Genomic DNA, 15,667 nt, shown 5'->3' on the forward strand with positions numbered 1-15,667 from the left:
ATTTTCAGTTCTACCGATTAGACAGATATACCTGAAACACATCATATTATATTATAAGAAGCTATCACTTTTTCATTTCATTAATAGAACGGATTGTGCTATTACAAGACGGGAGGAGTCAGGTCTGGTTACTGTTCCTAGATTATTGACTACTGCTGGTCAGCGTAGCTTCATATATTTATCTCCATTATTTTTTAATATTCTTCCAAGTAATTTGAGAGGTTTACTCGCCCAAAAAAACTTTGGACTACATTTGAAAAAGTATCTGGTTAGCTCTCATGGCTGGGATAGTGCCGAGAATTTCTGGATTACATTAGTATAGTAATTATTCCAATTGAATAGATTTCATTTTGTACCACATCTTATATCATGTTATAAACTGGGCTAGCACATATGACTCAGCTGCTAGGGGACTGGGAGAAGTAAAAAAATGGCTTGATAGAAGAAAACTGACTCTGAATTTGTCCAAAACAAAATACATCTCTTTTTCCTTGAATATACAGAATCAGCCAGTTAATATGTCACTTGTTTTGCATTCTCCAAATTGTCTTAGTCATGTAGATTTAGGGTGTTCAGTTAATTGTAATAAAATAGAGAAGGTTAGCAGTATCAGATATCTTGGAGTAATGGTTGATCAGCATTTAAGTGGGATGTACATTTGTCGCAGCTTACTACACGATCTAGAAAACTTATTTATTTATTTGTGAAATTACGTTCTGTTTTGCCTATGAAAGTCATGAAGATAGTGTATTATGCACTGGCACAGTCATTGCTCCAATATGGTATTGTGGGTTGGGGTGGTGCATATACAAATGTTCTAAAACCAGTAAAAACAATACAAAATTTAATATTAAAAATTATTCTGAAAAAGAATAGAATGTATTCAACAAGATTGGCTTTTTGGAATTTTCAGTTCTACCGATTAGACAGATATACCTGAAACACATCATATTATATTATAAGAAGCTATCACTTTTTCATTTCATTAATAGAACGGATTGTGCTATTACAAGACGGGAGGAGTCAGGTCTGGTTACTGTTCCTAGATTATTGACTACTGCTGGTCAGCGTAGCTTCATATATTTATCTCCATTATTTTTTAATATTCTTCCAAGTAATTTGAGAGGTTTACTCGCCCAAAAAAACTTTGGACTACATTTGAAAAAGTATCTGGTTAGCTCTCATGGCTGGGATAGTGCCGAGAATTTCTGGATTACATTAGTATAGTAATTATTCCAATTGAATAGATTTCATTTTGTACCACATCTTATATCATGTTATACACTGGGCTAGGCAATATCAGGTCATTATTATAATTTATTATAATTTACAAATTTTGTTGCATTCTAACACATATTGTATGTAAATATATTGATCTATTATAGCATCACTGATTTATCTTGTTTATTGAAAGGATTTGATTTTAGTTGTTAATGTATATACTGTAATGTTAAGTAAAAATCAGACTATAGAATTATTCATCATAAATCAGCTGACAAGTGATTACACAGATGTGTGGAGAAGCCAGTCTATTGCTGTATTTCCATGAGGTCTATAGTTTCAATCAGGTACTTGTGGATGAGAATACTGCGTGAGGTCTACTGTTCACAGAACTACTATTTAATAAATAAATATATGAGTTAATGGCCCATATGAATAAAACCAGAGCAAATGCTCATGAGCAAGAGCATGGAGCATAAGGTTTTGCTCATGAGCAAAAGGTAGAAGCAAAAGCATTTGCTCATTTTTATATGAATAAGCTTTACTTTATACTTCTACCTTATGCTCCTGAACTCTGGAGCAAATGCTCACGTATTTTAAAGATTTTTCATCAGCTGATTCGCTTTTGTAGCCTTACTTTGTTTTTATAGCTCACGGAAGCGCTAAATATGCAAGTAGGGGGCACCGCTTGTGTTTGCGTCGTCTGCTCTGTTTTCTATTTATGAATAGAGTTTTAGGTTAGTTGAGTTTAGAATTTTGAAATAATAGCGTAAAAAATGTCATCTCTATAATAATCTTCAGCATATTCTTATAATATCAATAGCCAGCCTTCTTATAATCGTCTACACTCTCATCTTCTTAAATGCCTATTTCCTATTTTGTAATGTCTATCTTGATATCAGGTAGCTGCCTGTATCTTTTGTATTTATTCTTTTGTAGGAATAATGGTGATATATATCATGGTTGAATCAAAAAAGAGTTTTATAGTTATCAACTATTGGTTGTAATCGTATTTGGTATAGTTTCCTCTTCCTCATACAAATTAGTTGAGCCATTTTACTATGAGCAAAAGGTGATAAGCTGCTCTAGACTCACTTTTTTTGAAGCATTTTCTTCAAAAGTTGAGCAAATGCTCTAGTTTATTCATACAGTTTTGAGTATAAGCTTTTACTCTTGAGTAAATGCTCAAACTATTTTTTTGATGAGCATAGCAAAAGGTTTTGCTCACTTTTATTCATAGAAAATGAAGCAAATGCTCCATATTTTAGAAGTATAAGCAAATGCTCAACTTTATTCATATGGCCCATTATGGAACTAGAAATTGATACTTTGGCCCCGGTTGCACGAACGTCTGTTGAATTTAACCGCGGTTAAGTGACGTAACACCTCTGTTTTTAGCTCGTACATTGATTCTGTTGGATAACGGTTTATGTGCAACCAAAACTATATGAGTATAGAAATTCAAAAGTCAATGAAACATAACCTACTTGTTGGACATAACCTAGTGTATGAAACAAAATTCGGTGAAGGAACAGTTTTGGGCTGTGCCTATTGCTCCTTCCCCAATCATTTTGATGATCAATTGTTATTAAACGAAAATCCCAATCAAATTCTGTGTTTACAAATACAGCTCTATTCACAGCATTTAATTGGGATTCTCGTTTGATAACAATTATTCATTAATTAGCATTTGAACAAATGCAACTTCCAGTTTATTTCCATCTGTAGACTTTAATGATTTGTGTTTTGCGATCATTGAATAAATAAATAAACACTATAGTATATAAGTATCAAAACTTCTCATTCCTGTATCATTATCACTATCACTTTTCCGGTGGTTCGGAAGCCAATCAATCAACGAAGATTGAAGATTTATTGCAAATTTCATTTAATTGTGAAACATTGATAAATATACCGTGGGATAGAAGTGTGGGCTCTGTCATTAAATTTGTTAATTGAATCTTATACCTAATTACTGAATTATGCTTCCTCTTGTAATATTTTATAAGTACGGTGATTAAGTGATAATAAAAGACGTTTTCCTCCACCTACTGTCAAAAGTACTTACTTTACTCCCTGAAACATGATACTAAAGTGTCACTTTTTCGCTCTCGGTACTAAAAAACAGAAAAACTCCCTAGTGAGTAAAAGTGACTCCATTTAATAACATGGGAAGCATCTCTATTTTAAAAACGTACATTTGGAATAGGTCAGAAGGTCTAAGCTCAGATGAGGAAGCATATAGAGTAGTCATTAAACCAACTAAATTCAATACCTCAACCAGACATTTGATCGATTTATAAAATTTATGTTTGTATGCTGAAATTATTATTACAAATTTCATATCACTATACTAAAAAAAATGTATATATTTTTTTCTTTTATTCCATGTTATTCAAAATATCAGCCAACGAATATTACTTCAAATTTGAAACGGGAACTTCATCATAGCTGTAGTTTTGGCTGTCATTGTTGTTACAACTTTAGCCGACAGATAGTGCTGTCGGAGGAGAACTGTGATTACAAGCCAGCTGTTTCTGTTTACTTTTTAGATTATGTTGTAACACATTGTTTGGTCACATACGTTTTTAAAAATTATTTTATTAGCAGTTTTTATAAAAATGTAGGTGGAGGAAAAATGTTGTGTATATCACGAGTGAAAAATGTTTTTTCTCCCTCAGGAAAATTGTTGCCCTCGGCTTCGCCTCGGGCTTCAAACTTTTCCCTCAGAGAGAAAAAACAGCACTTTTCACTCTAGATATACAAATAACTATTAATTTCCTCTTCTCTGATTGGTTCGCGTGGCATTCAACCGTATTTTAATCACCTTTAAAATTTAACCGGCTGTTGTGCAACCGGGACTACATAAATAAAATTAATCTCCCAGTTAAAGTCAAGTTATATTAATGCCAACTTGAGTTCGTCTATTATTGTTACTGTACAATATTATTCACCTTCGAATTTACAGAACATTTCCTATTGGTTGATGATGATTCATATTGATTTTTATTTTATCACATTTTACTGACTATGTTATAATATTTAATTTTAATTCGAAAAATACTCTTATTTATTATATTATTGTTTGTTTCAGAGTTACTACTACTTTGCAGTAATGGAAGACTTCATTCTTAGGTTTGGTTGGGTGTTATCCATGTCATTGACCGAGATGGGATACGTTCATGGTGACCTCATGGTGTCCATTTTATCGCCATTAGAAGTATTCAGGTAATACAGAATACAGCTGGATTTGTGTAATAGATTTAAGAAAATATTGCGATAATGCTATAAAGCGGATGTCGATATTTGTAAACCTGAGATATCAATTTCTGCCTTTTTATGTGTTGATAACTACTCCAATATTGATTGTTTCTGACTGCAGATCGATTGTCCCGATTTTTTAAATTATACTACACCTACTTCGTCTATCCTTTTTATGTTATTATCATCTCACCTTCTCATTTCCACCTATTGTCTAATAGTTCTCTAATCACACCTCATTATCCACCTTTCTATCATATTCCTCAGTTTTCTTCTAGCCCGACCAATTTTTACTTTTCTTGCCCTATTACCATAGGTAAGGAAAGTATTGCTTCCCTAAAAAATTAAGGTACCCCAATTTGTAAATTTGCATAAGTTTCAAGGTCCCCTGAGTCCAAAAAATTGGTTTTTGGGTATTGGTGTGTATGTGAATGTATGTCTGTGTACACGATATTTCATCTCCCATTAACGGAATGACTTGAAATTTGGAACCTAAGGTCCTTACAATATAAGGATGCGACACGAGCAATTTCAATCAAATGCAATTCATATGGCGGCTGAAATGGCGATAATATTGTCAAAAAACAGGGTTTTCGCGATGTTCTCGAAAACGGCTCCAATGATTTTGATCAAATTTATACCTAAAATAGTCATTGATAAGCTCTATCAACTGCCACAAGTCCCATATCTGTAAAAAATTCAGAAGCTCCGCCCCATCTATGCAAAATTTGATTTTAGATTTCCAATTATCAGGCTTGAGATACAATTTAAACAAAACATTTCAAGTGGGAAAGATTGAGCATGAAAATCACTATAATTTATGTTCAGTAATATTCTTACCTAAAATTGAAAATAAGCTCGAAATTCGAGGAAATGTGATTATTCAATTGCAAACTGTTGATTCTATTAAATCATTCACTATGAAGAGATAGCAGACCTCGTATGTCTCCAGCGTTATTGTCCTGTCACCAGCTGACTCAGATCTTTGTTTATAAGTAGACTTGAGATGCGCGTGAACACTAGCGTGTTCATGAACACAGGTGATCAATTCTTATAACGGCAAGGAAAGTTGTGTGAGTGCGCCACACCAGATTTTTATTTCCAATGTTATTAGAATTTTACGATTTTTCCAGTTCAAGACGATTTGTGTTGTACTTTTCTCCTCTTCTCCCTTTATGTTTCATCTGTTTTTGTACACCCTGAACTCTATAAATTATTCACATAGTTTATTTTTTCCATAAGTTATTTATCTCCATTAAGTTCATCAGTCCTTCTTCCAATCTTTATAAATAAGGCTTTTACTTTTCTTGCCCTATTACCATAGGTAAGGAAAGTATTGCTTTCCGAAAAAAATTAAGGTACCCCAATTTCCAAATTTCTATACGTTTCAAGGTCCCCTGAGTCCAAAAAATTGGTTTTTGGGTATTGGTGTGTGTGTGTGTGTGTGTGTGTGTGTGGTGTGTGTGTGTGTGTGTGTGTGTGTTGTGTGTGTGAATATGTGTGTGTGTGTGTGTGTATATATGTGTATGAGTGTATGTGCGTCTGTATACACGATATCTCATCTCCCAATTAACGGAATGACTTGAAATTTGGAACTTAAGGTCCTTACAGTATAAGGATCCGACACGAACAATTTCGATGGCGGCTAAAATGGCGAAAATGTTGTCAAAAACAGGGTTTTTCGCGATTTTCTCGAAAACGGCTCCAATGATTTTGATCAAATTTATACCTAAAATAGTCATTGATAAGCTCTATCAACTGCCACAAGTCCCATATCTGTAAAAATTTCAGGAGCCCCGCTTCATCTAGGCAAAGTTTGATTTTAGATTTCCAATTATCAGGCTTCAGATACAATTTAAACAAAACATTTCAAGTGGGAAAGATTGAGCATGAAAATCACTATAATTTATGTTCAGTAATATTCTTACCTAAAATTGAAAATAAGCTCGAAATTCGAGGAAATGTGATTATTCAATTGCAAACTGTTGATTCTATTAAATCATTCACTATGAAGAGATAGCAGACTTCTTGTGTCTGCAGCGTTATTGTCCTGTCATCAGCTGGCTTAGATCTGGAACACTAGCGTCAGGTGATCAATTTTCTTAACTGCAAGGAAAGTTGTGTGAGTGCGCCACACCAGATTTTTTGTTAATAAAATTATTCATTTATGGTGTTTATTTAACATATCAATCAATGGTAGTAGGATACTCGTATAAGAGACTCACTGTTTTATTCAAGAATAAGGCCCAGTTTCTAGGACTTTTATTAAATCTATTGGTTTGATGGTCCATTTGAATTTAATAAATATCCTGGAAAACTTGCCCTATAATATTATGATAGAAAAAATTGGCATATTATTCTCTAGACTACTTTAATTATCTAGACTCTATTTTAATTATTTTGTTTATCAAGTACTTGATTATTGATAAAATTCAACATCCATAGATTATCATCCATCAACAGAATTGTATCATTTGTACTACAGTTATTAGATTAAAAAACGTATTTCTTATTTGTAGAACTCGTGGCTGGAGCTCAAGGCTTCTTTTTCCAGTCCCGCCAAAAACTATTTTAATTCAATGATCTTTTTATTTTTAAAAATATTTCTTGTATTTGGCAATGAATTCATTATTCATTCATTAAAAAGACTAAATAGCAACATTAACATCAAACACATTATTTATATAATTAAACATTCAAGTAACCCTATTAAAATAGTTTAACTAGAATTAAATTATTTAGTAGCCACAAAACTCGAAAATACAATGGAGTTTTATAAATCTCAACTATGAATGAAACAGTATCCAATCATAATTTGCATAATATTACTTGAAAAAAATACTTCAAAGAAAACCTTTTAATAAGAAATGTGTTTTTGTCACTTGCAGGCGATTTGTGTGGAACTTCTTCCATTTGAAGAACAAAGAATATCAAACCTTGTTATATTAATTAATTATCAAGTCCTTCAAATAGAAAGAATGAGTGTTGAATTTGCTCTGAATATTATTGAATTGTGATATGTTTTTGTGAATAAATCTAAATTGAAATTGCAGGCGATTCGTGTGGAACTTCTTCCGTTTGGAGAACGAGCACCTGAACAATTGTGGCAAGTTCAGAGCAGTGCGCGACATCTCAGTGGCTCCGATGGATTCGAGCGACCACGCACTCATTCTGCGCATGATGGACGAAGACGATGGGGTCATAAACCGCCATAAACGCAAGCAGCACGCAGCCGTCAAGAGGAACCGGTTGCTGACCTCGGGTGAAACCACTGAGGATCTCGAATGAAACAGCTTTTTGTATTTATACGATATGACAATTGTTACCACTGAGTTTTATAAGATCCATAGTGGATTTACCAGGTTCCACCTTGGTTAAAAGACTAGATCGTCAGCAAACAGGTGAAATGAAGAATGAGCAATGATCTCAGTTCTGTTGTTTATGTAAATAGAGAAAAAGAGAGGTCCAAGTACAGAACCCTGAAGCACTCCATCTGAAACAGGCATCGAGTCAGTTACCTCAGTTACACCATGATAGCCTGGAACCGACCCCTCAAATATGAATGGAACCATGACAGAGATTGTGGTGAAAGAGGACTATGAATTTTTAATTTACGAATTAGAGTCGAATGAGAAATATTATCAAATGCCTTGCTGAAATCAAAAGAAATTATAGCTGTCAGCATGCCTCGATCCATTGCAGATCTTAGGTGACCTTAGGAGCGCAGTGGGAATTGGTTCTGAATCCCGACTGAAATTTGTGAAAAGAATCAATCTTATTTTCTCTGTCATGTAACCCACATCAGAGGTATTTATTTAACATGAAAAAACATTTACAATATTGTTAAAAAATTCAAAATTGAGCTGAGTTGAGCTGTTAACTGCCCATGTTGCGGCGGTTTTATAAATTGGGGAACTTTTACTCCTGCATTTTTGCCAAGGAATTATGGCACTGAAAACCTAGTTTGCTCAATGACGCTTTGTGGATCTCAATTGAAATTGTTGCAGCGGTTCTATAAATTGTGTAACTTTTATTTCTGCAGATTTGCAAAATAATTGTGGCACTGAAGACCGCCGTGAAGCTGGCCCCAACATATCGAGCCCAAAATTTGAAACATATGCCAATATTTAGGGCTTATTTTGGGTTCCAGAATATCCAAGTTTCAAATTTTGGGCTCAACGGGAAATGGGGTTTATAAGGATTTATATAATTGGCGGGCCAGCTTCACGGTCAGCCCGCGACTATCACCGATCTTGAAGATGAAGGTGTCATTCGATAGAGCCGATTTTTGGCTTTCATTCTATACCGTTTACATAATTTGGGCTCAATAATTACGCTGTCGGTGGAGGAAAACCGTTATAGGACGGGAGCGGGGGGGAAAGATTGTTGACCGAGCGAAGTGAGGTCTAAGATTTGAGTCGACGGTTTTACATTTCTCTTTATGTTTAGCTGTTTAAATGTTTATATGTTACGCATTTACAGCGTAACGCAGCAATAGATTTTTCATGAAATTTGACAGATATGTTCCTTTTTGAATTTCGCGCCGACGTATACATAAGGTTTATTAAAATTTTGCATTTTCAGGATAATACAAAAGGAAGAGGAGTTTCCTTCGAACACCAATATTACCGTAAAAATCAGACTATAGAATTATCCATCATAAATCAGCTGTCTAGTGGACTATAATACTACCCGTTCAAAAACATCGAACATCTTGAAAATGTATCTTTCCATCAACGTTAGTCAGTTGTTGTCTACTAACTTTATCTTTCCATAAGCTGAGGCCATGATTCTAGTTTGGAGTTCGGAGTTATTGATAGAAAACATTTTTTTTACATTTTTCTTTTTTAATCTGATGATTAAAATTGCAACAAATATTATTGAAAAGAAATTGATTTCTAAAATCATGAAAAGTGAGAAATGAAGTTTGTAGGAAATCAGCATTATATGGTAGTTTATTTTGTTAATTTCAACACACCAATTTTTCGCCAACACGACAACACAGAATGTTCTCTGATGAGTTGATTGGATTGGCGTATCGACGGCAGCCAGACCTGATAACAGCGCTCACACTCACATTCCGGGACGACACGTCAGGTACGATAGGACAGAAAGCTCTATGTTTATTTAGGATTTTTGCATGCAATGAGGCATGCAATTTATAGTCTACACAGCTGCTGATTTTTTACCAAGTTACATTGAGATATTGCATTGCATGCGTTTTTTAATCCACTCGACAGCTGATTTATGATTGATAATTCTATAGTCTGATTTTTACTCTAATATTGGCGTATGAAGTAGGCTCCTTTTTCCTTTTATATTATCCTTGAAATGCAAAATTTCCAAAAACCTTGTATATAAGTCGACGCGCAATAAAAAAAGGAACATACCTGTCAAATTTCATGAAAATCTATTACCGCGTTTCGCCGTAAATGCGCAACATATAATCATTTAAACATTAAGAGAAATGCCAAACCGTCGACTTGAATCTCAGACCTCACTTCGCTCAGTCAATAATCATTATTCTTCCTGTTCATGATTATATCATACTTCAGCTGGAATTGACTTGCAATAATTATTATTCTTCTATTTCAGAAGAAAAAAGTGGTAGACCGTGGATGATTATAAGTTTATCGAGCATATATCTCATATCCAATAGAGATAGAATTATATCCGATGACAAATTACGGGGGCCTACTGACGAAGTATGGAAGAAATTGAAAGAAGAACACGAAATTGAAAAAAATCCAAAAGCTCTTTACACCTCCATCGTTTGTAATAGATGGAATCTGAAAACTCTGCTGGGGCTGAAAGAGGAGAGACTTGAAGGAAGGAAGAAAGAAGAAGACGAAGATTCAATTTATTATGATGAACTTATTGATAGCACAGATTCTGAAAGTGTAAAGAGAGATGAAATGATTCGAGAAGAAACATCATCTTCATCCACAATTTTCATTCCTAAAGACAAGTGGTGCATTATAAAGCCAGAGGAGCATGTATATACAGCAAAAGCTGAACAGAGCAACGCAAGAAAATACATGACTCTACGACCAGGAATTTGGACTGACGTGATGAATAAGCTAATATGGGAGTCTATAGAGTGGCCATGTGCTTGGTCATTCAAGGGCAACTATGAAATGTGGCTATAAAATAACGGGACTGATATTGTAAAAAAAGTTGTTTTCATTTTATACATAATCATCACCTTCAATATACACCCCTTCTTTATCCCTGCAATGCTCCATTCGAATTTTCCATTGTTGGAAACAGTGCTGGAAGTCATCTTCTGTGAACTCTTTCAGCACACTTGCCGCTTTCTCTTGAACAGCTTCTACGGATTCAAATCTCGTACCTTTTAATGCAGATTTCACCTCAGGAAAAAAATAAAAGTCACATGATGCTAGGTCTGGTGAGTAAGATGGATATTCTAACACCGGGATGCTGCACTTGGTCAGGAACCGCTTAACAGATAACGTAGAATCAGCTGGCGCATTGTCTTGGTGCAAAATCCATGATCTGTCCTTTCACATTTCGGATCGTTTTTTCTTACTCTTTCACGTAGAGTTCACCTACAGATCCAGCAACTGCACGAATTCACTCAATCGACGGTCAAACTGAATCAAATTAGCAACTTTTTCGACATTGTCATCTGTTTTTTATGTTGAAGGACGACCTGGGCGCGAATCACCTTCAACGTCTTTTCGACCATCTTGAAAAAGCTTAAACCATTCAAAAACATGAGTCCGCGATAAACATTCACTGCCATACAATTCTTTTAGTAAATTGTAGGTTTTGGTAGCGGGGTTTCCACGTTTAAAGTGAAATTTAATAATAATTCGTTGCTCTATTTTTACGCTAACCATTTTTCCGGCAAAACAAAATAACAACACTAACGTAAATGAGGGTTATGAGTGAACAAAGTTGTTTACAGAAAAGAGACTGATTGCATTCTGAAGAGGAAGTCTCAAACTAAACAACTGTTGGTCAATGTTGGTTGGCGCATGCGCACTCGTTCCACTGCAGCGTCAGTCCTGTTATTTATAATAGCCACACCTCGTATATTAGTGTGAGAGAAGAGGCCTCCTTCTGGATATTGATAAGAGCAAAATGTGCTTGTGGAAATGTTCTACGAATAACTTTCCCCAATCGAGACGTTTTTAACTACCATTACAAACGGTAGAAACTACCGTTTCGTTGAGACGTTTTTACGAATAACTTGCTCCACGAAATCCAGACGATTTTGGGCTGCTTCTGAACGCAGAGGTTTGTGACAGCAAGCAGCAGCATGGAAGAAATAAAGACCTTGAGGAGAGAGAGAGAGTAGAAGAAGGCTTGGAGATGAGATGGTAGATAGAGGTATAAAAGCCACGAGGATGAGGAAGGATATTGCTTGTAACATTATGGATTTTGGCGATCCCATTCCTGCCCACCTACCCTCCAATGAGGTAGGAAGAAAGATCAGGCAAGAGGTAGAAAAGACAAGGAGAGTGGATGAAGATCCTCTTGAAGCACTTGCATTATTGAAGTACAGTGAAGACACTAGATATAAATACAGTGTAAGAGAGATAGGGATGGACCCATTTTTTATACATTTGATTACACCAGATCTATTTAAAATGTATAAAGGGGGTCTGCCGGAGTCCATAGTGAACACATCTTTCTGTATATTGTTGTAATCAAAATCCCTGGCACAGGAGAAGGGTTGATACCAGTAATGCAAATTATTTCGGAAAGGCATATTGCGAATGCCATAGCGTATTGGCTTTCAGAATGGGCACGAGCTGGTGCGCCAATTCCCAAGGAGTTCGTTGTCGATGATTCGGCAGCACTCATCTCAGCAATATGCAGAGCATTTGGAGGAGAGTCTTCGACATTGAATCACGTGAACAAATGCTTCTACTTTTTGATGGGAGATGAGAGCATGAAGCCCTCAGTGTTGATAAGAATAGATGTGGCACATCTAACAAATTTGATCAGGAAGTGGTTTGGGATAAAATGTCTCCGAAAAAAAGCAGAGAGTTTTATATGAGAAATATTATTCTAGTTGCAAAATCAACATCTCTTGAGGATGTGGAAGAACTTTTGATGTATATTTTTGTAGTGGCTATAAGCGAGAGTAGTGGCTTACAAGAGAAGTATAATTCTATTTGCAACTTCAACATCTCTTGAGGATGTGGGAGAACTTTTGATGTGCATTTTTGTAGTGGCTATAAACGAAAAAGAAGGTGTATCAATGAGTACAGGTGAATGAAGCATCAGTTTCTGAAAAATTCAAGAGGAGATAGCTGAAGACATGTTCCATCGATTTGCATTACATTTTCGAATACTCCTCCCCTGGGGGCGGCAACCTTGTTTCATCGATTTCCATCAAATTCTCTCGGAATACTCCTCCCCTGGGGGCGGCAAGGGACCTGGTTACCTACAAACCCTCCCCCCCCCCGCTGACGGCGTAATTGTTGAGCCCAAAATTTGAAAGTGGTATCACATGATAGCTGAGAACTTGTTTCATCGATTCGCATTACATTTTCCTGGAATACTCTTCCCCTGGGGGCGGCAAGGGACCTGGTTACCTAAAACCCCCCTCCCCCCCCCGCTGACGGCGTAATTATTGAGCCCAAAATTTAAAAATTGTATCTCATGATAGCTGAAGACTTGTTTCATCGATTTCCATCACATTCTCCTGGAATACTCCGTCACTGGGGGCGGCAAGGGACTTGGTTTAATACAATCTTCCCCCCGCCCCCGGCCTATAAAGTTTTTCCTCCGCCGACAGCGTAATTATTAGGCCCAAATTATGGAAACGGTATAGAATGAAAGCCCAAAATCGACTCTATCGAATGACACCTTAATTTTTAAGACCGGTGATGGTCGCGGGCTAACCGTGAAGCTGGCCCGTCAAATTTGAAAACTTTCGAGGTCTCTCACGGTCGTATTTTTCGAGCCTAAAATTTGAAAATGGTATAGAATGGAAGCCCAAAATCGGCTCTATCGAATGACACCTTCATCTTCAAGATCGGTGATGGTCGCGGGCTAACCGTGAAGCTGGCCCGCCAATATATAAATCCTTATAAACTCCATTTCCCGTTGAGCCCAAAATTTGAAACTTGGATATTCTGGAAGCCCAAATTAAGCCCCAAATATTGGCATATGTTTAAAATTTTGGGCTTGATATGTTGGGGCCAGCCTCACGGCGGTGCACTGAAGACATTGTTTGACCTATAGCAAAGGTTTTGTCAAGCTATCATGGTAGTGATTCCCACCAAAATAATAATGGTACATAAGTTATTGTTTGGGAGATAGTAATAAGCAGTTTTGCCAAAGATTTATGGCACTGAAGTGCTTTTTTGGCCAATAACGTTTTGGCACTGATCTCTATCATTTTAAAAGGTTTGTCAGATCATCATAACAGTTAATTATTCCCATCAAAATAATTACGGTACGGAAGATCTAGATTGAAAATTTTCTTTACTTTTTTTTATTGCAGATGATGCCCACATGAGCTGTCAGCTTTTGCGTGGGTACTGGAAAGTGTATGGGTGATTTTGCTAGTACGAAAATTGTACTGAATTTCCAATTGGAAATGTACTCAATTCAATTCTCAAAGAAATTTATAATTATTATTGAACTTATTTAGTTCATTAATAATTTGTTTGAACGGATATTCAACCGGTAATACCATAGTATTACTATAGATATCAAAATGGTATGTACCTGAATTTAATATATATTGTGTCATAAATGTACTCCACCTTTAGTATTAATCACATTTTTTGACAAATAATACTAATTATTATTAATGCTTTACTTTGTACTCTTTCTTTATCAATTTCTTTAGATACATTTTTTATCATCATATTCCGCCTTGATATGAAATGTAGTCTGAGATACACTGTTATTTGTTTATATCTACTACCAAGGTTATAAACGTGTATAATCATGTGTCTATTTTTCGACGACTAATTATTATTATTGCTTTACTTTGTACGCATTTTTTGATCAATTTCTCTAGATACATTTTTTATCATCATGTTCCCCCTTGATATAAAATGTAGTCTGAGATACACTGGTATTTGTTTATATCTACTATCAAAGTTATAAATGTGTGTAATCATGTGTCTATTTTTATAATGAAGAAGTAATCAGATAAATAACATCGAGAAATAAGATAAATCTCGATTATAAATGTCCACTCTTAACTATTTTCCAATGTACTTTGATTTGGAACTCCCAACTTAATTTTGATAAAGGTTTTACTACTTAGTTTTCATAACTTTGAAAATTGCTGCCTTTTTTATATTTTTATGTTTAACTCCATGATTTAGAAATCAAAATTAATATAATTATAATCAATATTGTTTTTTGACAATATCAAACCGCAATTTCTAATAAATTCCCTGTTCTACAGGATTCTATAGAAATTTGTGGACAGTGAAAATAACTATCAATCTGTGCACTACTTGCTAATTAGAACTACTTTTCTATGTTAGTCTATTAAAAATAAATGTACATAGTTGTTGATAGATATGAAAATATCATTATTTTTGACATAACTTGTGTAGTTGAGAATCAATATTTTGAATGAACAGTATTTAACTTCGGGTACAGTACTGTTATAGCATGTAATAACGTGTTCTACTTAAATTCGAACGAATTTACTTATGAATCTCATATTTATATGCTGAAATCATAATAATTGTCAATGTATTATTTACTTTGATTATTTATTTCAGCAAATTTACTCCTATCTTTTTTATTTATTGTTTCTTTCCCATTTACAGTATTTAGAAAAACAACTATTTTCTATGTTACCAATCATTTTATTAGTAGTAATGTGTAATAATTTTAGTATGTGATACTTCTAGTCTTAGATAGTGTTGTTTTCTAACAATCTGTTTATATTGTTGTTCAAGTTCATGTTGATATCATAAATTAATAAAATTGATTTTACATCTCTTGCTTTTGTATGGATTTATCCCATAACAATTTATACAGTAGATTATATTTTTACATTAGTACTGTGTATTGATTGTTTTTTCATTGGATACTTGTCATTACAAATAATGATCTTGTGTATTTTAATCCAGAAGTTTCCTGTTTGATGTTTCAGTATGAGAAAATTGTCAAAATTGAAAAAATACATGGAATTAGACAATATGAATTTCTACCAAAAACAGTTGATCAGCAA

General features: G+C 34.8%; 1 protein-coding gene across 1 annotated transcript in view; it reads left to right on the forward strand.

Annotated features, from left to right (window-relative positions):
* Positions 1 to 8,875, forward strand: part of LOC111055983 (xenotropic and polytropic retrovirus receptor 1) — a 37,344-nt gene extending 28,469 nt beyond the window's left edge. Inside the window, exons 10-11 of the mRNA XM_039431338.1 lie at positions 4,316 to 4,449; positions 7,536 to 8,875. Of these exons, the coding sequence (XP_039287272.1) occupies positions 4,316 to 4,449; positions 7,536 to 7,770 (369 nt within the window). The 3' untranslated portion in view covers positions 7,771 to 8,875. The remainder of the gene's footprint in view (positions 1 to 4,315; positions 4,450 to 7,535) is intronic.
* Positions 8,876 to 15,667: the final 6,792 nt, after the last annotated feature.

This window comes from Nilaparvata lugens, chromosome 6 (genome assembly GCF_014356525.2).
Source record: "Nilaparvata lugens isolate BPH chromosome 6, ASM1435652v1, whole genome shotgun sequence".
Lineage (NCBI taxonomy): Eukaryota > Metazoa > Arthropoda > Insecta > Hemiptera > Delphacidae > Nilaparvata > Nilaparvata lugens.